Source organism: Symsagittifera roscoffensis, chromosome 7, assembly GCF_963678635.1.
Source record: "Symsagittifera roscoffensis chromosome 7, txSymRosc1.1, whole genome shotgun sequence".
Classification (NCBI taxonomy): Eukaryota; Metazoa; Xenacoelomorpha; order Acoela; family Convolutidae; genus Symsagittifera; species Symsagittifera roscoffensis.
In genome coordinates, this window is record NC_087068.1 from 53289289 (window position 1) to 53315953 (window position 26665).

Below are 26665 nucleotides of genomic sequence, written 5' to 3' on the forward strand. Positions count from 1 at the left end.
GACCGAGAGTGCAGAGTCAGCGTCACAGGAGGAGGAAATGGAGCATTGATGAATGGTCGAGAAAACAAGAGGCAACAAGAAAGAAAATTAGAAGAATTTAGAAGTTTTAGAACTTCTAAACGACGAAAAAAGAAGAGAACAAAGGGATGATGAAGAAAAGTTAAAACTCAGAATTGTTTTATGTGTGTGAAAAACTCAAGTGAGAAACCAAGCAACCAAGTTGTAATTGAAAACTGAAACATTTAAGTTGAGTTTGGAAATTGTTGCATTTATAAATTTGCATTTTGGTTTTAGTTGAAGTGGCTTTAGAGACATTCACTTATTATTTATTTAGAAAGGCTTGAGGGAAGAGTATATTTAAATATTCCAGCCTGCATGATTGTTTTTAATCACTTAGGAAGACTGATAACTTTGTGGTGACATGAAAAACTTGAGTAACTTCTTGAGGAGGGAGGTTGTTGCATTGTTCTTTCTAACCACAAAGTTTCTTAGTTTTAATATTCAGGACAATAAACAAGCAAGATTTCCGAAGGGAAGGAGCATAGTAGGATAATTTTAGCTTGTTGGTTGGCAGGACTGTCCTGCAAGCCAACACCTTTTAAATCTAGGAGAAAAAGTTTCAATCGGGATATTGACACTGGAAGTCAGAAAATATGTTTTATCTTAAGTCATATCCTCAATGTGCAGATTAATGAAAGAATTTGAAGGCTATAGTGATGTAGTATGATGCCATTTATATTCTGCAGTGAGTCGATGTGACGTAGGTAAAAGTAATTTCGTGCATTTTGTAAATTCTGTTCGATGACACTGTAACCACTTAGAACATTGCGCGATTCAATGAGGACATTGACCGGACTGTCCGGGGAGTATGTGACATTCGACCAGAATGGCCAAAATGCAGTCTCTGCAGAATTCGGTATTTTAGCAGCAAGCCTTCCGAATTGGCGATTTAGAACGGATAAGGACGTTATTTGAACGATTAGCCAAACGGTGAAGGCTAGAAGATTCTGGAATTCTAATTTTTAAAAATTCTAATTAGGACGTCATATTTCTGAGAAACGTCAGAGACGGCCATTTTAGCTAAAATAGTAGAAAGAAACAGAACAACTTTATCTGCGATTACGAACAGTACGAAATCGAGACTAAAAGAACAACAACGAACTATCGAACAGCAGAGGACGTTCCGAGTTGCAACTATTGTGCTGTTACAATAGTTGCAAGGCCGTTGCGAGCAACGGTGAAGGGTAAAACCCAGCCTTCCGAGTTATTGTGAACTGGATATTAAGAAGCTTGATTCACCGGATTCAAGAATCCGGAAGGGTCTCGGGACGTGGACTTTTATGAACTTATATTGAATTTTAGCATCCGTCATGTCCTGACTTGAATTTAATTAAGATCTTAATTCGTTTTGACAAGAATGAGGAGCTAGAAGTAGGGGGGAAAGGGTTGATCCATCTTCGATGGAGATGATGGTTTTTATCTACTGAACAAAAACAATAGTAATATAATAAGTAGTAGCCCTGTTTTTAGGAGTGACCTCGTGGTCTGGGGATACTGAGACCCAGCCATGAGCTCACTATTTTTGCATGTAATTCAGTTAATTTGAGCGTTCTGGTCGAAGCCGGAGAACAGTAACGTTTTTGTCGACCCGATGTAAGAAAGACCACCGAAAAGTACTGGCTTGGTAGAGACGGTGAAAAACATGCAAAGCTCTGTTTAGACGCTGGCCAGTCGTCTTAAGACTTAGTTTTGTTATCCGTCGATATGTATCTTCCGGGCGAATGTTACAAAACAGCAGAAATGAAAGATTTTTTATCTTATAATCACTAGCACATTGAGGTGGACTGAAAATGCTACAAATAGATCTGCCAAAACTCGGAAGGCATTATGCTCTGTGAAAAGAAACATCTCCAAAATAACAACAAAGGCCATGAAATTAAAATCATACAAATCATATGTTGCACCTTTTGTAAGTTATGGCTCATCATTATGGAAACCCTCAAAAACAGATCTCGAAATAATTGAAAGTGTACAAAAAAAAGCAACAGCATGGATATTGAGTCCAACTCAAGAATATAAAGATCGATTGATTTCCCTACATATCCTTCCTCTGTCTTTTTATCATGAACTACACAATCCACTGTGACTGCACAAAATCCTAATTGGAAAAAATGACCTACAATGGAAAAAATTCATAAGTGTTAAGGAAAAAGGACAAACAAGATATGCGAGTATGAAAAAAACGAAAGCAAACAATTTAGACTGCAAAAATCAGAATCTGAATTTTTCCTGAGAGCCTGCTATATCACGAAGGCCTTGAATGAACGCCTCAAATTCGATGTCATGTTCACAAAGCAGAAAAGAACTAACAACGAATGTTTTCTGGAGATATTTTAAAGAGAAATTCAACGAAAACGATCCATGCTCGTGGAGAATTGACTGCCTATGTATGAACTGTAAAAACATTAGAAAACTAAACTTTTAAAACTTTTGATTTGACAAAAACTGAAAGGGAGCTAACTCCCTTGGATTTATTTTTCCTAAAGTCTTGTTTATTATTATTATTATTATTATTATGTTTTTCTCTTATTTTAGTCGGTTTTCAAATTTCTCAAATTTTTGTGTTTTTTTCAGATATGATTTAGATGTATCACTTCTGAGGGGCAAAAACTAACATAGCAGTAACCAATTTTCTTTTGTCTTTTCAAAAACCTCTCATTTTTTGTTTCAATTTCTCTAGTTCGTTACTTTTTTTCTCCATTATATTCTTGTGTTTACCTTGTCAGTTCCATTTTCAGATTTCGGTTTACAATGACCTCAAGCTGTCCTCTTCATGCAGTGAAACTAGGTCTACTTTCTGATATTTTTCCAGGTTGATCTTCTTATAAATATAATTACGAATAAAAATTTGTAGAAATTACGAGGTAGTAGCTTATTTAGAAATTCGATCTGAAATTGAAGCTACGCAGTTAAATGGGCTACCGGGCTTAACTTCGACTAACGCTCTTTGTTTATGGTTAGTAGTTCTTTTTTTCGTTATTGAAAAAGTAATTCGTAGTGGAAATTTTTTCCGTCACTGTCTTGAATAGTTGGCTCTTATTCTTTCACCCCACCTCACATAAGCATCAATTTTGTGGTGTAACGGGGTGTATTACAAGGTTAGAAATAGAGACCAATTATATTTGTCAGAGCCTAATTAGCCCGAATCTCTATTTTCGTAACAATCCTTTTATGTCAACAAGAAATCTCTCATAAAATTCGCAGGTGGGGAGGAAGGAGAAAGACCGAACGTTTTTAGAGCCTTATTTAAGCGGGGCAAGAATTGTTGTTTTCAGGTACCTTTACAATGGACTGAAAGGTTCTCCGTCAGTGTCTGAAGACAGACTTCTGTGGGAACATAACATTTTGAAGGTATTTTATAAGTTTGAACTTTTCTGTATTTAGTTTTATTTATGGGTTTATCATACAACCGGGTCTATAGTTTATTGCCCCCGTCAGATGGTTTTATTGTAAAAAATCTGTTGGAATTGTAATAACGCTTGCGCAAGCTTTATCAAACTGGAATATAGACGTTTTTTACGGGTTAACAACTTGTTTAACAGAATCATTTTGAATCACTTGTATTATCTTGGTTCATTATGAATTCAAACTTCATTGCGTTCCCAGGCACTTTAGCCTGTAGATTACGATTATGCCTTGGGCTGCAAAGTTCGTGGAATCGAATCTGAGTAGGACCTTTTTTTTCAAACGGGAAATTCTGATTTAAATAAAATTGTCGGCCAATTAATTGTCTGCTTATTTGTTGTCGTCTTAGTTGTTTAATCTGAGAATCGTTGTTTTTGCTGCGTGCATTTTTCTTTAATGTTGCTTTTAGTGTCTGATTTATTCCTACAAAATTTATCTTTACTACTTACCTTGACTACCTATCCTTCTTTGTTTTTCTTTTTGTTTCGCTAAAAAAAAGTTCCTAGGCCCAAGTTAATTCGGCCTATTTCTTATCAGCCTAATGACCTAATTTTGGGTCGTTTCGAGGGAAAGACAATTTTAACACTTCCCTCCGCGATTTTCAACTTGATTGTATGTTTACCAATCGGTTTGTTGAAAAAATTTTTTTCGTTTTGAGAAATGTTTTCACGTTTTGCAAAAGTTTTTATTTTTCTCACACACTTCTACTGTGACACACTTCCTGTGTGCCTGAATACTTCCCTGTAGTCTTTTTCTTCTTGGCCCCTCTGTTTACCGCCTTCGAAAAAGTGTGTGTGGGGGGGGGGGGGGTTATTTGACCCATATTTTTGGTTTTCTCGACAACTACTTCTCTCAAATCTGAGTTTTTGGTTTAAATGCTTAGAGTTGTTTGGAAAAGTTCCCCTACATCAGCAGCTACTCCCAATTTTTTTCTACACAAAAAGGTTTGGCCCTCCGAATAGTCCACCTTTTAATTTTTGACGGTTATGTGATTCTTTCTGACTTTTCTCGATAACTAATATCTCAAATCTGATATTGTGGGTTCTAGGGAGTTAAGGGGCACTGGGAACTCCCCTGCATTAGCGGCCTGTCACAAAGTTGTTTTTTACACAAAGTTATCGCCCTCGGAAAAGTCAAAATTTTGAATATTCTCGAAAATTTCCCTGCCATATCTGAGATTTTGAGTTCAATTCAAAGAAGAGGTTGTAGGAAGCTCATTTGGTTATGCGACCACGCCCCATTTTTTCTGACGCCAAAATTTTGATTTTTGACCATTTTTTTGAAAGTTTTTTTTCTAAATCGAAAACTACCCTCTTAAATTTGACCTTGTGGTTCAATAGATTTTATAGGTTGACTCAGTGCCTTATGCGTGAGCGGCTCCTCTCTGTTTTTTACACAAAAACTGTTTAGCGGAAATGACATTTTTTAAGCGTTGACCGTTTTTTGGACTTTTCTCCGTTTTGTTGACAGTTTTTTTGGACCAAATCTGATATCATAGGCTTAATTGAAACAAAAGGTTGTTGAAAGCCTTTATTTATACTTGACCAAGCCCAGTTTGTTTAAGAAAAAAGTTATGGCCTTTAAGCATGACAAAGTTTTGAAACTTGGACAGTTTTTTGGAAACTTTTTGACTTTACGCGAAAACTACCGTGCCAATTCTCAGATTGTGTTCAATAGAGAAACCCAGTTTTGGGAATCTTCTGTGCATGAGCAGCCAGAACCTGCTTTTCGCTGAAACAAAGTATGGATTTTGGAAAGTCTTATGACCCGTTTTTTAGAACTTTTGATCGTTTTTTTTTAAAATCTTTTTGGATCTTCTTAATAATTACCCAATTATCAAATCTAAGATGAAAAGTTCAATTGTAAAAACCGGTTGCAATAATTGTTCCTACAGAAGCGGCGATTCCTTAACTTCTTGTTAGAGAAATGTTACATCCTTGGGAAAATTGGTTATCTCAAATTTAGTAGAGAAACAACTAAGGTTTTGGGCAAAGTCCAAATTTGGAAATCACATTTTTAGGCCGCTTGAGTATAGAAAATTCATTCAATATCAATTACACACCTCCAGCTTTAGCTGGGCCCCTAGTTGTTTTTTTTTATCGAGACATACGAAAATTTTTGGTCACCTAGTTGGTTCAACATTTAATTTTTTTTTCGATTTTTTATGTTTGTGTTGTATTCGCCTGTGTCCAGTATCCAAAAGCAAAAGGTTTCCTGCTGTTGTCTTTTTTGCCTGTGTTGGTAAAGTAGTGGTTCTTTATTTGGCTAGTAAGGTCCGTTTTAAAATGTTTTAGCCGAGTGTTGCGCGCTTCATTTCTTGCTCTAAAAGTGCAAAGGGCAATCCAGATGACGCTTCATTGAAGGAAGCTAAGAGCTTGTTAGAAGATCAGTCTCGCTATTTGTGTTCTGAGCTATCAAACTCGGATTTCAGCCTCGCCTTACAACAGGTCATATTTTTAGTGAATATGTTTCACTTAAGCATTGGGGACAGTTCTTAGTTTCAAAGTATTAATGAACGAAGTAAGTTTTCACGTAGTTCAGAAGTTTTTTTTTGGTGTTATTGAGTTCAATAATTGTTAACCGACTCTTTATGGGTTATATTCCGTCGCTTCTGCTAGATATTAGTGATTAAAAGACTTAGTTGTCTTTAAAAGTCACGCCAATAAAAGGAAAAAATTGAGCATTGAACAAAACAGAGTTATATGATTAGTTGAAGTTCGTCAGTGTATGGACGACCAAGATAGTTGAATATTCAACAGTAAAACTCATCTAATATTAGATATTTGAAAAGAAAAAAAGTCAAGCCACTCAAAAGTTCATCAATTTGATGAACGACCGCACTTTTTTTTTTTCCTTTTGTAGGATGAAACCCTTCCTGCCTTGGAGGACATAATTGTTTGGTCAACTCTTCAGCCAGTTTTGAATTACATTACTACAAATCCAGGTTAGATGAATAAGTGTAAGCTTTCCTTATTTTTTAAGAGTCCTATTTTCTACCCATTGGATAAGTAAGAGTTTTGCAACCGGGTACAGGACTTATTCCAGTAAACAAGTTTGTTCACAAGATTTCGCAGATGTTCCATTTTGCTTCATATTAAATTCAAAATTTATCACGCACAAAGCGCGAATCTGGCGTTGAGTTATTACAGGTGCTCGAGACGACGAAGGTCACTGGTTCAAATCCGATCGGCACCTACTATTTTTGAAACTAGAAATTTTCTGCTTTTTCGGACTATTGCAAGTTGGCTCATAATCATAAGTCGGATCATATCGTAAGGCAGTAAATTTATTTTGTCTGCTCATTTCCCGTAGACTCTTTTTGAAGGTTCAGCTTTCTTTTAAACTCCTGAATGCCATTTTTGAACCCCCATTTGTAGAGATAATTGAGTTACAAGATTTTTGCTGAATTTTAGTTTTTGTTTTTTGTTCTTGAAAATTTTTTAATATTTAACTTTTATACTTAATGAAAACATCGTTTTTTAATGTTTTTTTTTGCTGCATTCAATAATTTGCGCTGAGTAATTACATATGCGATGATTTTGCGCGCGAGAAAGCGTTGTCAGTTCAGAGAAAAAAAGAGACTTCCATCAATTTCCTATGTTAGTTTTGAATTTACCAATTCCGGCTTGGTAATTTGATTTGTTTTTCTTGTTTTTGCTGTTTACTCGGTATGAAAGTTTTTTCTTTTCCTTTTATACTTTATTGGTGTAGTGGCATTATATTGCATCGTTGAAGAAGTTTCCTATTAGCGTCTTCCTATTAGAGTCTTCTGTGGGTAATTTTTTGAAGTTTTGTAAGGTCTTTTCTTGAATACACTTTTTTTGGGCCAATGCGTCTGATACCGCTTTGTTTTTATGCGAATGTAACTTTCAGTTTTCTTATTGTCATGTTTTTTCTTGTAAAAAAATGGAAATTTTATTCAAAACAAATAAATGAAATATTTGGTAGATCTAGCTTCTATCGACATTTTCAAACTTTTTCCGTCTCATAATCTGCCTGCTAGGTTGTCATGTTTGTTTGCATTATATCGTAAATGGTATGAGGCTCTGCTTTGCCTTTGTGTAAAAGTTTTTGCGCTCATTGATTTTTTGCAGTTTGAATTTTGATTTCTTATCAAATTCAGTTCGCTTCTTTGTTTAAACGAAGGCAATCTCCGCTATCGAACAGCAAAAGTGCATAGGTCACGAAAAACGTGATCAATATCTACTTTTGAAAAAGTTTTTTGATTTTCAGATCAGCGGAATAAACTTTTCCGGTTGATCAGTTTTCTCAAGTTGAGTTAATTTTATCAAAAAAGTCAGTCATGAATTGTTGGAGAAATTCGATGAGCTTTAAGGACATCTATTTTTTTTTCGTAAGGTGAGTATTTCTTCTGTTTGCGTTCATTAACTCTTCTCCAACAGTTGGCTGGTTATGTTGCATTTTAATTGACTTAACGGCTTCCTTCTCTTTTTTACGCAAGCTTCATTGCTTTGTTTTTGCGGTATTGCGAGTAGTGCGAATTGTTTTTTTTTTGTTTGACGATTTGTTTTCAAGTTATCATTTTTAGTGAGTTTGCAAGTGAAATGTTCTATGGTTATTCCATCTTTTTTCCCAGCCAAAGCAACACGGTCGGAACCTTCTGTGCTACTCACACAGTAAACGGCTTTTCTTGCTAATTGTTGGATTTGTTTTTATTTTAATGCATGTTTCTGTATTTCTTTTATTTTTTCTTAGACCGTGAACTAGGGGAAAAAAGAAGACTTCAGGTCTCTTTTGCAAAGCCAATTTCCAAAAATATACATCAGACTATGTAGAGTTAAAAGATTAGGAAAAAAGAAAATAACAAGACAATATAGTGTTCTATTTAGTTTTATCTTCAACCTGAATAACTTTGAAGATTTTTTGATTTTTAAATTGAAGATTTTTAATTGTGATTTCAGAATTTGAGGCAATTGAGCGGTGGAGTTCCAAACTCTGTTCCAAGCACGCAGCCTTTGAGAAGACAAAAATAAACTTCAAACCAAAGCAATTTGAGGTACAAGTTTTGTGATGGTTTTTTTTTCATTAACTGGTTGTGGTGTTTTTAGAAACAGTTCATGTTTCAGGAAGCATTAATTAAAGAGCACGAAAGATGGGAGAAGTTGGGTGGCTCGTGTCAAACAAAACTTCCATCTAAAGTTTCAAAAAAGGTAGAAAAGCGGTCTTTCTATTTAAAAAAAAACGAGGCAACTAGTCATTTGTTGTTAAGCCAACCGCCGTGTCTGTTTTAGAACAGTGGTGAAAGATCATCTTCATTTACAAGCAATCAAGACTGGATCAATTCTTCATTCGAAGGTCAACAACGTCCTACGCGACTTGCTCCACTGTAAGAACCATAACTATACTATAATTGAATGTTTATTACCCTTGCGATGAATATGATTACGTCTTAAATGTCATAATTCCCAAATGGCATAAAAATTTAAAATTTCCAATATGGCATAAATAGTCTAACTTTTGAAGTGGCAGAAAGATTTAAATTAACTTGAAAATAATAAAACCGGAATATTCATTAGAAAGTAAGAAATAAATTGTTTTAATTTTTTCAAGTTTTGGCAGAATTCTGAATTACTATCCTAATATTCTTCAATATCAAGCTTCGAATCTCTGTTTCACGTTGCAAATCTGTTTAGGCTTCTCCATTTTTCGTCGAGGAACATCAGCTTGGTAACCCAATTGGAATCGCCTGTAAAATCTTACCAAGTTTTCTTCATTTTGTAAAGTTCTAACAAGCATCCAAAAATTTGGGCGAATTCGACGACCTACTCTTGTATTCAGCCGATTGTTGTAACGTTCACATAAATTTTTTATTCTCAGAGTAATCTGCCTGGCGTAAACCTTGAAGATAATTGGTGGAAGTTGATGTAGCCAAGTTTCCTCAAAATAGTTGAAAAAGACAAAGATTTGTAAATCGTGAAACCAATCTTTCGGATGTTTGTTGAAGAAACTCATGAAAATTTTCGCGGCCATAAAGTATCGGTAGAAAACCTATGGTATAGCAGTTTCGGATAAATTGGTTACGTCTTCTATCAATTTTGTAAGGAGTAAATAATCCCAAATATTTAATTTTTGACAACATTGCTTCGGAAAATTGAAAATAACATCCTCGACTTGTGACTGCTGAAAGTCTGTTTCTAATGCTGTCTGAAGCAAGATTTTGTTATAACTCGGCACTGAGTGGTCCAAGGTGGTTTTTGATACCATTATAGGGATCTTGTCTGAAACGTTTCAGTTTGGTTTTCCTTCAAGTTGGTTCCGAGGTGAGCTCCATGGCCAGGCACTCTTCACCTCGACACCAATTTGACCGACATCCCCCAGAAAAGTCTCTGGTGGAAGTCTCATGGTAATCTCACCTTGAGTCCTAGTCGAAGTCGCAGATAATTCATTTGATTTTAAGTGGCCGGTCCACTCTTTGAAGTTTTTTTTTGAAATTATTTGTAGCATTCGTCGATAAATTCCTGTCATTTTATTATGAAGCAAACACTTAACCAAAACTGCGAACGGTAAGTTTTCTGCAAAAAGTTAACAGTTATATCAATCAGAAAGAATTATGCTACATTTAGAAACGGCTTTTAATTGTTACTCGCTAGAGAAATTGACAATACCCAACTCTGTCAATTTTAAACAAATTTTTTTCCGTCCTTCGTTTCTGCCCATTCATCTCGAATTTTTAACGATTCGATATTTCTAGGGATTGTTGGTATCATTGTGTATCGTACGCGTAACAGTGTTAATTCAACACTTCTGATTGAGGAGACTTGTATCACTGGTTCCGGCTAGTTTTTTTTTGTAAGTTAGGGCAACTGACCCAAGTGGATTTGGGAAATTTCTGAAAGAATTTCAGCTTTTAAAGAGATCTTAATAGCGTTTATAGTCGGGCATAGTGGCATGTAAAGTTGATATCCATTTCAATGTTTGAAGTGAGCCTGGAGTCGCATTCAGTTTTAGTACAAAGCCAAAAATGTTTGGTTGTAGCTTCGATTTTTTTTATATAAAAGTAGCAGTCATAGTACAAACTGCACTCCCGTAGTTTTTTAAAAATATCAATGTGGCTTATTTTTTTAAAAAATAATCTGATAGTTCTGATCGAATTAAAAGTTGATGATGAGTGATTAGTAATTTGTTGACTAGTTAAAAAACTAAGGCGTGAAAACTCTGGAATGATCTAACTTTTTTACGCCTCAAAGTTCCCAGACATTTTTTGAAATTGTTTATGCCATTTGGGAATTAATTCGTTTTATGCCATTTGGGAATTATGCCATTTAGGAAGTTACCTTATAATAGTTTTGATATCGACTATGCAATATAAATTATATCGAACTAAGTTTTCAAAACAGCGTTTGTTTTGTTCACGCTAAAACTATGATGGCTCTGTTTAAGAAATGTCTCTTTTCGAGTTTCCCCTTTCAAATTCAATTTTGAAAAGCTTATTCAACGTTTTCATAATGCAATGAATTTTGGCGCATTTTGAACAAATTGACAACTGTGAACAGAGTTGTTCTTCATAACTTGCGTCGTAACGTCACGCGTTTAGCCGTAATCACACTTAAAACAAACATCGATATTTTGAAAAGTGGAAAAGATGAAGCCGAATTTGTTTGTTTTTTAGTCTCCCCGTGAAGGGAAAGCGCAATGTGCTCATCACTAGTGCACTTCCCTATGTGAACAACATCCCCCACCTGGGAAACATCATCGGATGTGTACTCAGTGCAGACGTGTACTCCAGGTAAGTAACAAACCCGGAGCGCATTTGGGGTGGGGTGCCCCCTCCTCCCTCGGAAATTTGATTAAGAGTTTTTGACGGTCATTAATTTCTGGCCGACCGATTCTAAAATTTGTTAGCAAACTTTTGTTTTCGCAAATTGAAGTGATTGAATTAGGTCAGTTATGAATGATGCAGCGAAGTACATGTTAAACTTTATGGTTCATTTTTTAAAGAGCTAGAAATTTAATAGGAGCTTTAATTGCAATTGGATGCCTGAAAGTAGACTGCCTGAAATTTAGATGCCTGCAATTTGCGTTTTTTCTGCAAATTAAAGTGAAATTTTAGTTAAGTTTGGAACCAGTTTAATATTAAGTGTCAATGAAGGGTAGTGAAAACACTAATAAAGATCGTTATGATAATAATTTTTTTTAAGAGTCGGTGAACGTAGTTCAGACTCCTATATAGGTTGCGATGATTTTTTCTGTTTCTTCAGAAAAAGTCCGGGCTTAAAAACACTTTCGGTATTCGACTTTTTATTTCTTTTTAATCTTCATTTTATGTCTTTTATCAAAAGGAAGGCAATCTCCACTGTAGGAAAGGGCGCGAAGAGCGTGATCGACTTCTAGTTTCGAAAATGGAATTTATTGATCGGTTTTCCTAGCGAAATAAAAGTTTTACATATTGATCCATTTCTCAAATTGGGTTAATTTCATCACAAAAGAAACAAGCATAAATTGTTCTAGAAATTCAAAGAACTATTAGGCCATCTATTTTTTTCTTTGAAAACCGAAAGTTTTTCAAAAAGCAAGTCAGTTTTTTTTTGATTACTAACTGTCTGTTTGCTATGTTTGTTTTGCTGGAAAAGTCTTGCAATTTGTTCTTTCCGATTTCCATTTTCGCGGCTTGACTTTTGATTTTTTAAGGTCAGTTCTTTTCCTAAAAGGACAGCGAAAGTGTATTAATTAAGAAAAACGTAATCGACTTCTACTTAAGAAAATGGATTTCAATTTACAGATGTCCCAGCTGAATAAAACTTACCTTTTGATCCATTTCTCTCAAATTGGTTTAATTTTACCAAATAACTCAATCATAAATTGTTTATGAAACTCGAAGAGCTTTTTTATATGTATTTTTTTGATATTCGAAAAATTATTGACACATCCAACGCTCTATTGGCTATAATCAGACCAGCGAAGCGTAGTGTTTTATTATGAAGATTTTTTTTCCAATCCAAGCCTCAAATAAAAGTGCTCATTTGGTGGCACTTTTGGTATACTTCAATTTAATAATGTTAAGGCTTATTGGAGCATAGGCAATTTAATGAAATATGTTGCTGCTTTGTATTTGGCTAGTTTTAGGTCCTATTTGAATAAACCTGTCCTAAGAAAATGTATGGGATTTGTTTGTTTTCGTTTTTTGCAACGCTTTGAAACACTTTTTGCAGATATTTCAATTTTTGTCAAAAACTACTGATCCGATTTTAATAAAAAACGGTATCAATGGAAAAACCGGCTGCTCTTCTCTGTGCCTGCATATTTCGCTAGTTTCCTTTGATTTTACCTCACGTCTCACGTTCTACGGCCTTCTAAAGTTTCGGTAGGGAGATTTTTGGCCTACATCTTTTGAATTTTTTTCATTTTTCTAATATTAAATGCAGAGATGAAGATTACAAATCAAAAGACAAATTGTGGGGTATCCCCTTCTCAAGCGGCTACTAGCTAAATTCGGTAGAAAAAAGTTATGACTACAAGCAAGCCCTTTTTTTGACATTTTGGTTAATTTCTCAAAGACTGCCCTGCCAAATCGGGGATTAGGGGTCAAACCGAAAAAAAAATCACTTATGCGAATCTTACTTGCGCATGCAGCTATGCTCTGCCTCTTGAAAAAAATTGTGCGTTTAGAAAATGTCCAGTTTTTGAAATTTTGCTTGTTTTTGTCGGAAAGTTTTTTTTTTCAAAAACTAAACTGTTGAATCTGTGGTTGATAGTTCATTAAAACTAACATGGCTCTTGGATTTTGCCTGCGTAATCTGTTTTACCTTTTTCTATTATAAAAAGTTGTTATTGACTTCGGAAAAATTCTTTTTTAAATTTCTATCTTAATTTTTTGAAATTCGTCTTTATTCTCGAAAACTACTAGCTAGATCTGATCTTAAGGACTCAATCTACAACTCAGGGTGCGGAAATCTCAATCTAGAAATCATGCTGTGGAAAAGTTGATTGATTCCTTTTTACTTTTTTGCAAGCTACACAGTCAAATCTGAGATAAAGACTTCAATTGAAAGAGCGAGTTTTAGTGTTCTTCTTTAAATAAGCACTTCATCCCCTACTTGATCAGAGAAACACTAGCATTTAGCGTGAAGTGTATTTTTTGAAACTTTGAAAGTTCCGCATTTCCATATCAGAACAACCTACGAGTAGAAATTTAGAACAGGTAATCTAGCATTTGCGGATGTGACAATCCTAAGCAACAGGGCGGAATTTCAAATCCGGAATACTTAAATAGTTAAATTTTTTGGTCGCTTTTTTGCTGCATAACATGGGCAATTTGATCAATTGTAGCTGCCTATTGGTCACTAGTGTTAGTTAAATTACAAGCGGCTGTGGAGCAGATCTCAGAACGTGACACACCTAACTTCAACAAAAATTTTTCAAGGTGTTTTTAGTCTTTTCCATTGTTTTGCCTGTTTAGAGCTCTTTTGTGCATTTTCCTCGCTTGCGTTTGCGAAGCACAGCTTTGCCTCTGTTTTATTATTATTGTTTTTATTAGTATGATTATTATTAGGCTTCCGATTAGGTTGGATCAAATTTGTTTTAAAAGGCTTGATCAAATCGGAACATACTTATTTTGGAATGAACTTGTTCAACAGAATCACTGAAAAACACTTTCTAGAAAACTTTTTCGTCAGCTGTAGTCTGTCAAGCAGCAGATAATTTTTGAGCATGTTTGCATTCTAAATTCTCCTTTCAGTTGAGTTTTGTGCTGATGTTGGTTTTAAATCTATTCCGAATTTCTTGTTGACAATACGCGTCTGCTGAAGTAATGTTGGCTTAGTTACCAATTCGTAGATATTAGTTTATTTCTAATATAGCACTGAGAAATGTCTTTCTTGAAATGTTTGTCATAAAATGAACTTCACTCAAGACAAAAGTATGAAAATTGTTCTAACTTTTTTTGTGTTTGTTTTTTTCTGACCGGGTGTTTGTTCTGTCAGCTGGCTTGTCATGCTATATTGGTGATGTATCGAAGTGGTGCGAAGCTCCACCTTGTATCTGTGTTAATATTCAATCTGTTTTAATTTCAAATGGGCCGTGTGATGAGTCAGGTTATGAGGGACAAAATGGAATATTGGGAAGAAGTAATGTTTAGATTCTGTCGTGGTATGGGCTACAACAGTCTGTATATCTGTGGCACTGACGAGTATGGCACAGCCACAGAGACTAAAGCACTTGAAGAGGGAGTGAATCCGAAAGATATCTGTGACAAGTACTTCGTCATCCATAGAGACGTCTACCAGTGGTTCAATATATCCTTCGACTTCTTCGGAAGAACAACCACCAAGTACCAGACTAAGTCAGTTGTATTTTATCTCTTATTTCGGCTCTTTTTCCGTGTCAACACCCCCCCCCCCCCCCGCCCCACCTCGCACGACCATCAATTTTATGGCGTAAGGAGTGGGTTTAAAAGGATAAATATGAGACCTAAAAAAGTTTGTCATGGCCTGATTAGTCCGCGTTTCAATTTTCATAACAATCGGACAAAGTGAAAAAACGTTTTAAAAATTCGCAGGTGGGGGAAATGGAAAAAGAAACCTTACTTCATTTGTGAAGAGAGACAAGGGAGAAATATTACAAAAGGTGGCAATTTCGAGAACTATTATAGGAGCTTACGTAATGAACTTAAGAACTAAAATGTATAATATTGTCATAAAGGTTCTTTTGCTCCTTTACGGTTTGTAGTGGTATACTTTTTTCTATTAAGGTTTATAAAAATATTTTTTTTGTGAATCCTCATCAATAAGTAAATGCTCTTTTTGCTCGATTTAAGGAGCTTACTTATTAAACTTAAGAACTAAAATGCATAATAATGTCATTTCCTATTTTGTCAATTTTACATGCTACTAATTTTTTTTTTGTAAATGTATCATTCCACCAGATAACAAGATCATTGGGAGAGGAAGTAGTGTGATTTTTATCTCGCTTCATTTTTGAAAGTTTATTGCTGTGGAGAACTCTAGTTTTCTGGAATACGAGTCAGTTTTTTTGTAGTTAGTTTTGTTGCCGTTTATTAGCTGCTGCGTTATTTGAATAGCATTCACTGCTGCCTGATTGCTTTTTCTAGAAAAAGTAATGTCCGTTCCAATCGACTTCTCTACTTTTTCTCCGCTAGAAGCTTTGATTGCCGAAATCCTCATATGAGAACAAAATCTATATTTAAACTGGAATGCAAAAAAATGTTGGTCTTTGTTCTTATTTCGCCCAAAATTGTTGTTCCTAAAATACGGAAACAGACAACCCAATGCACAAGTCTGATTGATTGAAATTAAATACAACCGTAGCGCGTAGTTATAGAAACTCGTACGCACTTAGAAAATGATGCGCTTTTAAGCTATTTTGGGCGGAATAAGTAAAAATACCCAAAATTGTGAAATCTAGTCAAAATGCAGAATAACCGAAAATTTTTGTTTCGAAAATGTTGTCTACTTTTTTATGTCCTCCAATTTAATTTTCTGAGCTGCTCCAAATCACTAAAGACCCTATTTCGGCCACAATTTTTTTGCTCCAAGGCGAATTTAAAAAACATTCCAAAAAAAGGCGTTTTTAGCACTTTTTGGACTGTTTTGAAAAAAAAATTGGGTTTTTTTTTCGGCGCGCTCCCCCTCAATAATAGGACATATTGGCTCCGAATTCACCTTTAGAAAATTTTTCGGGTCAGCCAGCCAAAAATGGAGGTCTTAAATAGCACAAAAGTGGGGATCTTTTGGGTAGTCAGGGGGTCTGAATCCGCTTCTGAGTCTGCAGTTCGTCGTTTTTGGAGTGGATGCACGCAGGTCTTGATTTTTTTTCAGGAAAAAGTTGCAGTCATAAATTATATTTGAATTTCAAAGAGCTTTAAAGACATGATTTTTCTTTGATTTTTCGTTTCCTTGTTTCCAACTATCCGTTGACTATGTTTGGTCTTTCAGCACAGCTTTCTTTCCAAATATTCTTAATAATTTTAATGAGAATAAAAATTTGATCTAAGAAAAAAAAATTGATCGTTATTGATATTTAAAATTGTTTACCCTCAATTTTTTTACCCCAAAAAACGAACCAAGCGAGCCGCGCACAAGTTATTGCTAATAATAGTAGTTATTATTGTTTGTGTTACTACATGGAAAAAAAAATTTTGATACGAGAAAAATTCATAGAATAAGTTCCTTTGATAGGCCGATCGATTCACTTCGAGACTGTTTTTGTCACTTTAATCAATATTTTTGTACTCTTGTTGACTTGTTTAAGTACCGGCTTAAGGGCTGATTCAAAATTTACTGTGATGTTTTTTTATTTGATTGCAACATGTATGTTAAACAAGTTGGTTATTAAACGTTTACATGATTCTTCAAAAAGATCTGTCAATAAGAATTTAAACACGAACACAGCAATTATGTATTGATCTATCTGTGTCTCTTGGGAAATCAGTTATCGGGACCCCGATACATGATTTCGCCTAAAAAATAAAGGTCCCTACGATAATAAAGAATCCCCCTATTTGAAGTTTTAAAAGTAATGTCAACAACACCGGGAAGCGAACCACAGATCGGTCGTGTTCTAGAATCAAAGATTGAGCTATCAAAAATTGAATATATTATTTAGGATCTCGCAGGACATCTTCTGGAAGTTGGACCGGAATGGGTTCCTAGTGGAAGAGTCGATGGAACAACTGAAGTGTGTTGCCTGTGACAGGTTCTTAGCTGACAGATTTGTGGAGGGTGAGTGTCCCTTCTGTGGGTATGCGGATGCGAGGGGAGACCAGTGTGACGCGTGTGGAAAGCTAATTGACGCTAGCAATCTCAAGGTCAGTAGAGAAACCTTATATTCACTGTCAAAATCTACTTGAGGATTAGAAAGGAGTTAACGATTATAATGACGCAATTCGAGTGGTGTAATGGCAACTGCCAGCCTGTCGCTCGGAAATTGTACCCAAATGATAGTAACAGTGATGTATTCAGAAGTTATGTGATGTTTGCACGAGACAATACAAGCGAGAAAACAGAAAATGCTTTTAAATGATCACGGGCTCCTCAGAAAAAGCTATCATGATGTTAATGATGTTATTACTAGGCACAGGTGTTGCAAGTTTTTACCAAGGTGATTTTGACTGTAGAATCGAGTACATCAAAGAGAAGGCGGTTTCGTGGATTCCGCTGCATAGCCTTTTTCCGTTATTCGTTTGCGCCACTACGATTTGTATTGGGATCCAGTCTAATCAGGGGTGTCAAATATATTTTATTGTTTATCCTCAACAATAAATAAATGCACTTATTAATCGATTGATAAAAATATGACAAGAGCATCTATTTTTCTTACAAATCTTACTTGCTTTTCTTACTGGCTTTATTATTGAAGCTTAATAACTTCTAGGTTTGCTCCCACTTGGACTAGAGGTAAAATGGTTGCCTTTGCACTCTAAAGTCTGAGTTTGAGTTTCGGCCGGACCTTGTTTTTTAGTATGTATGAAATTGAAATCGGTTTTCGGTAAAAATTGAATTGTCGGACTTCTACAACTTTCCCACATCACGTTTCTTGGACTATAATCAATTTTTATTATATTTGCTATTGTTGTTAATTGTAGTTTTAGAGGGGAATTAAAAAATTTTCAAAAAATTGTTTCGGCGCAACCTTCTTTTTCCAACCTAAGTCGCAAAAACTTGGTGCCACTTTGAGGTACCTTGACTGCTTTTTCATTTGACTCGAATAGTAATAAGTTAACTCAGTTGATGCATTTTTAATTCATTAAATGAACCGAAAAATAGTGATTTGTTTCAAACAACATTAAATCAATATGTCTGCGTTATTTATACTTAATGTGGCTTTATGCTTTGCGATTTGTTAGATGCAAAGTTAGTGTGGATGCCTTCAGTTTGTTTTCTTCCAAATTATTACTTGCATAAATGAGTCTTTTTGTATTTGGTGCCACTTCTGCTGAATCCCATCAGCAATTTTTCAGCATATGTAGCTGCTTTATTCGTGATTAGTGTTTATCGGTTGTTAAGCTTTTGTGGCTTAGGGGATTGTGCGTGAGACTCAAAATCTCTTGATTGCAATTTCGAACCCTACACATAGCCGAGTTTTTGCTAAATCGATGCTTACTTCTACTTTTTCTTATTTCTCTTGACAGGGCTGCCTTTTGGTCGTGCTTTTGCATGTGTGTGCGAAGCGCAGCTTGGCCTCTGTGTTAAATTTTGAAATATTTTACTTGGTATGTTTGTCTATAATGAATTTTTATCGACACATACGAAAATTTTGGTAGACCTACTTTTTTCAACATTTCTTTTTTTTAGACTTACGATCAGCTTAGTGCGTTATTACGAACCTTCTGTGTTTCTAACCTGGCTCGCAAATGAAAGTGTTCATTAAAAGTGATCAGTTATTTGGAAATTTCAATGTAGCATTGGAAATTGCATAGCATCTGTTCTCGGCTTTATTTGTGGCTAGTGTTTGGTATCTATTGGGGTAGTACAGTGTTGCGCACCCCAGCTCTGGTATCACGAAGATCCATGGATCGATCACCCACTCAGCAAGTTTTTCTTTGAAAATTAGTCTGAATAAAAAACCACGCCAAGCATATAAATTCATCACTTTCTTCGAAGTCGGAACATTAAGACCAATTTCATTTCAATGGTTCTGATGAGTGTTCTTATTGTGCCAAAAATGGTAGTTATCCCATATGGTATGTACTTTTTCAGAATCCAAGATGCAAAATATGTTCAGCAACACCTCGGCTGGAGTCTTCGAATCATTTGTTCCTCAACCTGCCTATGGTAAGTACATCCATATTTACTGATGTCATTCAAATCAATTCTCTTCTCCCCGCCACGTCTTTGAGCATCAATTTTTTTGTGTATCAAGGGGTTTGTTTATTGTTTCCATGGTCGAGTAACAAGTTCAAATATGTTTGTAAGGGCTTAATTAGTCCGCATGACAGTTTTTGTAACAATTGGGAGAAAGTGTAAAAATACGCAGCTGAAGGGAAGACGAAATATTATTAGAACTTTTTTTTCAGTTTGAATAGAAATCAAAGGTGTGTATAGCTTGTGAAATTTAAACTGTTAGGCTGAAATGGTTTCTTTTGTAGTTGGAACAAGAACTGGGCGAAACTCTTCAAACTCGCATGTCTAAAGGCGTATGGACTGACTCAGCTACTAACATCACCAACGCTTGGCTCAGAGACGGGCTTAAAAACAGGTTACATGACTAAAATATATTTTACAACTATAACTGATGATTATTTCCCTTCTTCAGATGTAGAAAATTGTTTGGTTTGGAGGTTATTGTTGAATGATAGTTCGAGGAACATTATGCATTAAACACTTGACTATTGAATGAATGTTTTTTTTTGTCTAATTGCGCTAGTTTATTGGAAAAACTGTCAATCATAAAAGATTTTTGAAATTCGAAGAGCTATCATATGATGGTTTTCTTAGAAAGTTCAAAGAATTGTTCAATGGTATTTTTTGGCAACAAAGTTTCATTGACGCTTTGGCAACAATTAAAATTTGTGTATTTTATTGAAGGGCGGGAAACTAGCAAACTTTTCTATTCTGCGAATCGTTTGACTATCAGCTTACGTATTTCCATGCGCAGATGTATCACGAGAGACTTGAAGTGGGGTACACCAGTTCCGAAGGAGCCGTTCACAGACAAAGTGTTCTACGTGTGGTTTGATGCCCCCATTGGATACATTTCTATCACGGCCAACTACTGTGGGGACAAATGGACACAGTGGTGGAAGAACCCGAATGAGGTATTCTATTCTGGTCTTTTTTCACGAAACCCTCTTTGATTGTGTTCTGAAATTATTTTGACGAAAGCCTATTTAATAATGACTGCTGTAATAACATGTCGTATTAAACAAGTGAACAAAGTTTCGTTACCATAACTCTTTCATGCATAGTGCAGTATAAGCAATTTAAAACAACACTTTAGTATATTGGGGGTTCGTGTCCCTCTGTTGCCGCCAAATTTGTACTTTAATGAGGCGGTGGGAACCCGGAAAAGAGTCTCCGTTTTTACTGGAATTCATTTGTGGTTTTCGATCAAAAGTTTGACCAGGAATGAGGTATTGGCAATTTTAGATCAGATTTTCGAACATCGCGTCCTTCATCTGAAGTTGAGAAAAAGGTTGTTTTCAATCAGAAATGAAGAAATTCTTATAGACCCGGAGTTTTCAGCTCTTTATATATAACCTCTGATTTCCAGCTGCTTGTGCAGAACCTCTGAGTTTCTTGTCTTAGTATACGTCCATAAGTTTTGTGATTTTACATTCGTGTATTGGGAAAATGTACTTCAAACCAAGTAATGAGCAACGATCATAGTGAGTCTGGAATGATCGAACTTCTCTTTCTGGTTGTCACCAGAATCATTTAAATTGATGACAAATAACTTATATCTAATAAAGGATAATTAAATAGTTTTAATAGAGAAAAGCACCTAAATTGTTCAAGGTTGAGATGTTCAACTTCATGGCCAAGGACAACGTGCCCTTCCACAGTGTCATCTTCCCATGTACTCTATTGGGAGCGAAGGATGGATACGGAATAGTTGACAGTCTCGTCTCAGTCGGTTAGTGGCTCTTTCTTCCAAAATGAATTCATTTGGAAGGCAAACATTCTTAAATTTTTTCGTTAAGGACACTTGCTTCTTGACCTGTAAGGTTTTTTATATGAGAAAACATTTGGTTATTGTTTTTTTTTTATAGCATTTAATTTATAGCTAAGTTTTTAACATTTCCTAGTATCAAGAAAGGGTTATTGTAACGTTCCAATTTCAACAATTCGAACCAAGCTGTTTACATGGAAAATTGGAAAATCCGCTTTTTTAATTGGAACCAGATCAGATAAACTCAAATGAAAAACTTACAAAAAGTCAAACTTAAATAGCTATCACGTGCAACCAAATCATTCAAAACGTTAGCTCTTTTTCCTTCCCCACCCCCCCACCCCCCCACACACACACACCTCACGCCAGTTTCAACTTATTTCAACTTATAGTGTAACGAGTAGTTTTACGAGGTTGAGTATGAAGACCAAATAAGTTTGTCGTGGCCTTATTAGTCTGTATGTAAATTTTCATAACAATCGGACAATGTGGTCAACAAATTTACACGTAAAAATTTGCAGGTGGGGGGGGGGGGAGGAAAAAGAGCCAAAACGTTCAAGTTCTATTGAAAGAGTAAAAGTGTAACATAAAAAAAAATAAAAGAATATTTGTACCAATCTAAACAGTTCGTTTATACCGTTCGGTTTCTACAGTTAACTAAAACAAAGTTCCTCCCCTTTTTTCAAATGGTCGGAACAATAACATAACGTAGGAAAAAGTAGACAAGTTATAAAATAGACACGTCATAAAGTAAACAACTACTATATTCACCAATCAGGATCGGAGAGAACAAGAAGCAAACTTAAAAAAAATAAATATTAAGTATTTATTTCCTGAGTTTGCTTTCTGTTCTCAATTCTGATTGATTTATATAGTATTTGTCTACTTCTGGACCGGAATGAAATAAAGGTTTTCTACTTTTTGACAGCACTCCGAACAGTAAGAACTTTTTGTTTAATTTCAGAATATCTCAATTATGAGGAGGGAAAATTCAGCAAAAGTAGAAACGTGGGAGTCTTCGGAAACAACGCCCGGGACAGTGGGATCCCTGCTGACGTCTTCCGCTTCTACCTCCTCTTTGTGAGACCCGAGTCGCAAGACTCCACCTTCTCGTGGGTGGACTTCGCGATAAAGAGCAACACGGAGCTCCTGAACAATCTCGGCAACTTCATCAACCGAGCGTTGAGTTTTTGTTTTAACAGTTTTAAAGCTGAAGTGCAAGAGATTTCTTCACTTGAAAAGGCGGACGAGGATGTTATTGACAACGTGAACAAAGAGTTGCAGAGCTACATTGAATGCATGGAGAAAGTCAGGCTAGTTGTTCTGTGTAGTTTTCTTATGATTTCTCAAGATAGATTTCTTTAGCTCAAAAAATATTTAGCTGTAAAATATTGTTTTTAGGATCCGAGATGCTCTGTCGAAAATTCTGAATGTTTCAAGATGGGGCAATGGGTATATTCAGAGTACACAGCCATGGGTACTCAACAAATCATCAGAACCCGAAAAGTTTGTTTACAATATTTAAATGTTTTTTTTTAAGATTTCTTTTTTAATAGGTTTATAAAGACTAAAACACAGGTTAAAAGTCAAAAACGACTTCAAAAAAGTTCTAGAATTTGACATATTATTGCAGGTTTTTACCGATTGAAATTGTTCATCTTCAAGGGAGTGTTTTGTTATTTGCTAGTTTCTTGAGGTTTCTTGAAATTAATTTGGTTGACAGCCTGTAAGACGAAAATGGTCTTTTATGGTGTTTGTTTTTGCTTTTGTATTTTTTTTGAATCCTTCAAAAAAGCATAGAAATTTGCATACGTTGATATTGGCTTAGCCTCATTGTTTATTTTTTTCAGCAAAGCGAGAGCAGGTGCCATAAACGCGATTTGTGTCAACATCGTTCACATCTGTGCTCAGATGTTGGAACCTTTTATGCCCCAGACGGCGTTTGAGATCTTCAACCAGATGGGGTTGTATGCGTCATCAGATGATCAGAATGGACTGCCTCTTCTGCCTAAGAGTTTCATCAGGACCATACCTACAGGTTGGTTTTAAAAGTTATGGTATGTTATTAACTAGTTTCCGGAAAAAAACGACAGCACCTTATTTATTGTCTGAGAGCTTCACCAGTTAAATTTAATAAGGGGGTATTTAATAGTTGGGGATTTTAGTCCTGGGAATTTTTTTCCGGTAGATTTTTGTCCGGAGGGATTTTATGCAGGGGAGTTAATTCCGTGAATTGAAACCTAAATTCTAGCTTAATGTTTTTCCGCTGAAAACAGTGCACCCCAATTGTTTCCAAATTTGAGCTAATATTCTTATTTAAGGTCACAAAATTAACAAGCCAGTTCCACTGTTCAAGAAATTGGAGGAAAGTGAAGTTATGAAGTTGAAAGAGATGTACGGCGGGGCTCAACAGGGAAAGAGTCCGGGGGGCAATACTGGCGGAGGGGCAGCGCTAGTGGGGGTGAATGGGAAAAGTGTTCAGGAGTTGCAGTCTGCAATCACAGAACAGGTAGTTGGGCTTTAAATGAATAGCTTTAGGGATAGCTAAAATAAACATAGGTCTTGTGAACTGTAATACCGAATAAACTTTTAAAAGTTCGGAGAATTTCAAAAGACTGAACCAAACACTAAGTGCAGCAATTCTCAAGCGGTACAAGATTATTATATTAGGCTAATCGAATATTGAAGTTTAATGGATGAAGACAAAACAAAAAAGTTTGTCTGCCGAAAAAGTATCACCATTTTAGCTTTTTAGCGTAAAGCAATACTGACTAAAAAATAAAACGTGTTTTCTTGGTTGTTGAAATTCAGTACAAGCTTTTATTTCAGCAATGTTTTAAAAAAGATTTTCCAACAAATAACGAAAATCACCAGTTGAATTGAAGAATGTCAAATGATAAATTAATCAATCATAATGTATATGAAGATTATTTCTTTCAAATTAAATAGTTAAATTTTGAACAGGGAGACATTGTGAGGAAATTGAAAGCGGCGAAGCCACCCGACAAAAAGAAGATAAGCGAAGAGGTGGAGATTTTGAAAAAGTTGAAATCTGACTTTGAGAAAGCATCGAACGAGGTTAAGGAGGCCTCAAAAGAGAATAATGCACAAGCAGCTAATCAGAATAAAGCTGAGGATTGTATGCTGAAATGTCCGTATGCTGGCATGTCCGAGGAAACGTTGAAAAATATGTGCACAGAACAGGTTAAGAAAAACATGAGAATTTATTTCATATGATTTTGAAACTTGTTTTCTGTTAGAAGTGGTCAAGTTATTGAATTTTCGTTTTTTTTTCTTTTTTATAAATGTCAATGAACTAAGTGAAGACACTTATTTCTGTCGTTTTTTTTACGCTGATGTTCGTTGTTTTGCGTTTTGAGTTTTTCTCCAATTGGGTTAGCTTTATGAAAAAAGTGCCATCTCAAAAGTCAATTGAAACAAGTGTTTTTTCTCAAAAACTCGAAACTTGAAAATTTTTCAAAAAATAAATAATTTGTTTGTGTTCTTTAATTTCATCGACACTTCGCCATCTGTATGCTGGCTATTTTTTCGTGAAGCTAACTGCTTTTAAAGAATTGTCACATTGAACCTCCAAACCAGTAATTATTGGGCAAAAAATGCTTGCGATGAACTTATGTAATAAAAACTCATATTATTTGTTCCGAAAAGTTTGCTTATCCAAACAGATTCGCATGTTTGAAAACAACAAATAATAATAAAAGTGAGGTATGTTTTTGAGTACGAAGTATGTCATAAATTGAGTATGTTGAGTAAATTTGTTGTATTGGTAGGGGAACAAAGTGAGAGCTTTGAAAGCAGCTAAACCTCAAAACAAAGCTGAAATTTCGGCCCAAGTTGAAATCCTGAAACAATTGAAAACCCAGTTGGTCGTTGCTATGAAAGAAGAGAAAGAAAGGACGGCAACTTACGGAACGGGACCACCTGATCAGAATGGAAAGCAATTGATTGATGGCGATACACCTGGCGATAAGGATGTGAAAACGAACGTCACTGAAACGGCCAAGCAGTCGTCTCACCAAAGTAAAAGCCCGACAGCTAAATCGGCCGCAAAAGAGGAACGGGAACCCGAGGTGTTAAAAGCGACGGTTGATGAACAAAATAAAGTAGCAGAAGCAAAGAAAGAAGAAGCTAAAAGGGTGGAGGCGCCACTGAGTCCTGGGTCCAACGAAAAGAAGGATCCTTTGTCTCCTGAGTCAAGTTGTTCACAGTCAGCATCTGCTTTAGAAACCAGCTTCAGTTCAACTACCAGTGGAGGCTCTTCGGCAACTTCGGGAACAGAAGGAAGTGCGAAAAAGAAAAAGAAACACAGAAATAAAAAGAAGTGAAAAAATGGTCAGCAAGTTGGAGTTTTCTACTAAATACAAATGATTAAAGTGTTTCTTGGCTTAAAAAATGTGAATAAATGCTTGTGTTGGTTACTACGAATGCTTAATGGTTCCAATAACTATGTGACAATATATTTAAGTTTGTATATGAAATATGAGTAAATATTAACCATTCTTTTCAATTCTGACGAATCGAGTCTAGTTCTTATTATGCACACAAGTTAAATTCATTTTGTGTTTAAATCAAGATTTTGACTGCAAAGTTTGCTTTAAAGTGTTAATGAATAGTTTAGTTTTTTTGACAGGATGTGTCGAAATTAAGAAAGCAAATTGAAGGTCTCGTAGTTTTTTCGAAGTAAGTTGTGCATTTAGCAATTGACTTTTGTTTTTACCGGTTTCAGTTTTCAATCTGGTTATCGCAATCGTGACAGACGTGTTTTATAAACGGGTTCAAAACTTTTCCGGTTATTACTTTTGTCTACGCAGCCATTTACCAAACGTTACCAGAAGTAAATTTTGGCGCTATTTGCTTTTCGGAGGCACGAAAAGTTTCGATCCGCTTTTTTTCTGAATTACTTTTAATACAAAACCTCTTTGAAAAGTTTCGAGAAGTTTCATACTTTTTACTTTTTTTGGTTTCAAGTTACTGAAATGATGTTTCTTAATGCAAAAGAACGGGGCCATTTTCACTTAAACTGTTCTTGATGACTTTTTTTCCAGGAAAAAGTCATTAAAATTGTTCGAGCTCAAGTTTTTTTTTGCGGTTTGATTTATGGTTTATTTTTATTTCTACTTCATATTCGTTGTTAAGGCAAACGCCACTATCGAACAGCAAAAGTGAAAAGGCCACGAAAAACCTGATTGACTTCTAGTTTCAAAAAAGACTTTTTTTAACGTGATGTATTTTTATATTCGATAGTTGAAAATTTTCCAATTGTCTCAAAATTTCATTTTTGGCTGATATATTTTTGTATTTGGCGTTTCAACGTAATATATTCAACGTTATGTATTTTTTTATTCGAAAGCTGAAATTTTTCCAAATGTCTCAAAATTTCTTTTTCGGCAGTTTTGATTTGCTAGCCTTTTTTCATTGTTCAAAAAGAAATGGTTTTGCTGTTTTTCTTTGTGGTAGCGAAACGGTTTTGCTTTTATTTTTTCACAAGTAGAGGGAGACCTATATGCACTGTTTTTGTTTAGCTGCGAAAAGGTAGATCTATCACATTGATTCATTGTTCAAACAATGGTTGAAGCTCTGGAGAGTTTCTTTT

General features: G+C 35.4%; 2 protein-coding genes across 2 annotated transcripts in view; one reads left to right on the plus strand and one right to left on the minus strand.

Moving 5' to 3' along the window:
• The window catches only part of LOC134851579 (uncharacterized), a 210817-nt gene that overhangs the window by 148484 nt on the left and 35668 nt on the right, over positions 1–26665 (minus strand). The gene's annotated exons all lie outside the window — the stretch shown is intronic.
• On the plus strand, positions 2639–25572 carry LOC134852174 (methionine--tRNA ligase, cytoplasmic-like). Its single transcript, XM_063868487.1, has 21 exons — positions 2639–2872; positions 2941–3016; positions 3336–3411; positions 5760–5912; positions 6328–6409; positions 8388–8482; positions 8553–8636; positions 8718–8812; positions 11096–11212; positions 14561–14764; positions 17047–17248; positions 19140–19214; positions 19529–19638; positions 20038–20197; positions 20898–21015; positions 22016–22364; positions 22453–22557; positions 22902–23089; positions 23373–23560; positions 24016–24255; positions 24843–25572. The coding sequence occupies exons 1-21, from the start codon at positions 2812–2814 to the stop codon at positions 25395–25397; spliced, it is 3333 nt and encodes a 1110-aa protein (XP_063724557.1). The 5' UTR covers positions 2639–2811; the 3' UTR covers positions 25398–25572.

What these genes read in the sequence shown, in the direction of transcription:
- LOC134852174 (XM_063868487.1), top strand. Translation starts at nt 2,812, where the DNA reads ATGACCTCAAGCTGTCCTCTTCATGCAGTGAAACTAGGTCTACTTTCT. An exon ending in ACTAACGCTCTTTGTTTATG is followed by an intron (nt 3,017 to 3,335) that starts GTTAGTAGTTCT and finishes TGTTGTTTTCAG; the next exon opens with GTACCTTTACAATGGACTGA. An exon ending in TGACAGTCTCGTCTCAGTCG is followed by an intron (nt 21,016 to 22,015) that starts GTTAGTGGCTCT and finishes GTTTAATTTCAG; the next exon opens with AATATCTCAATTATGAGGAG.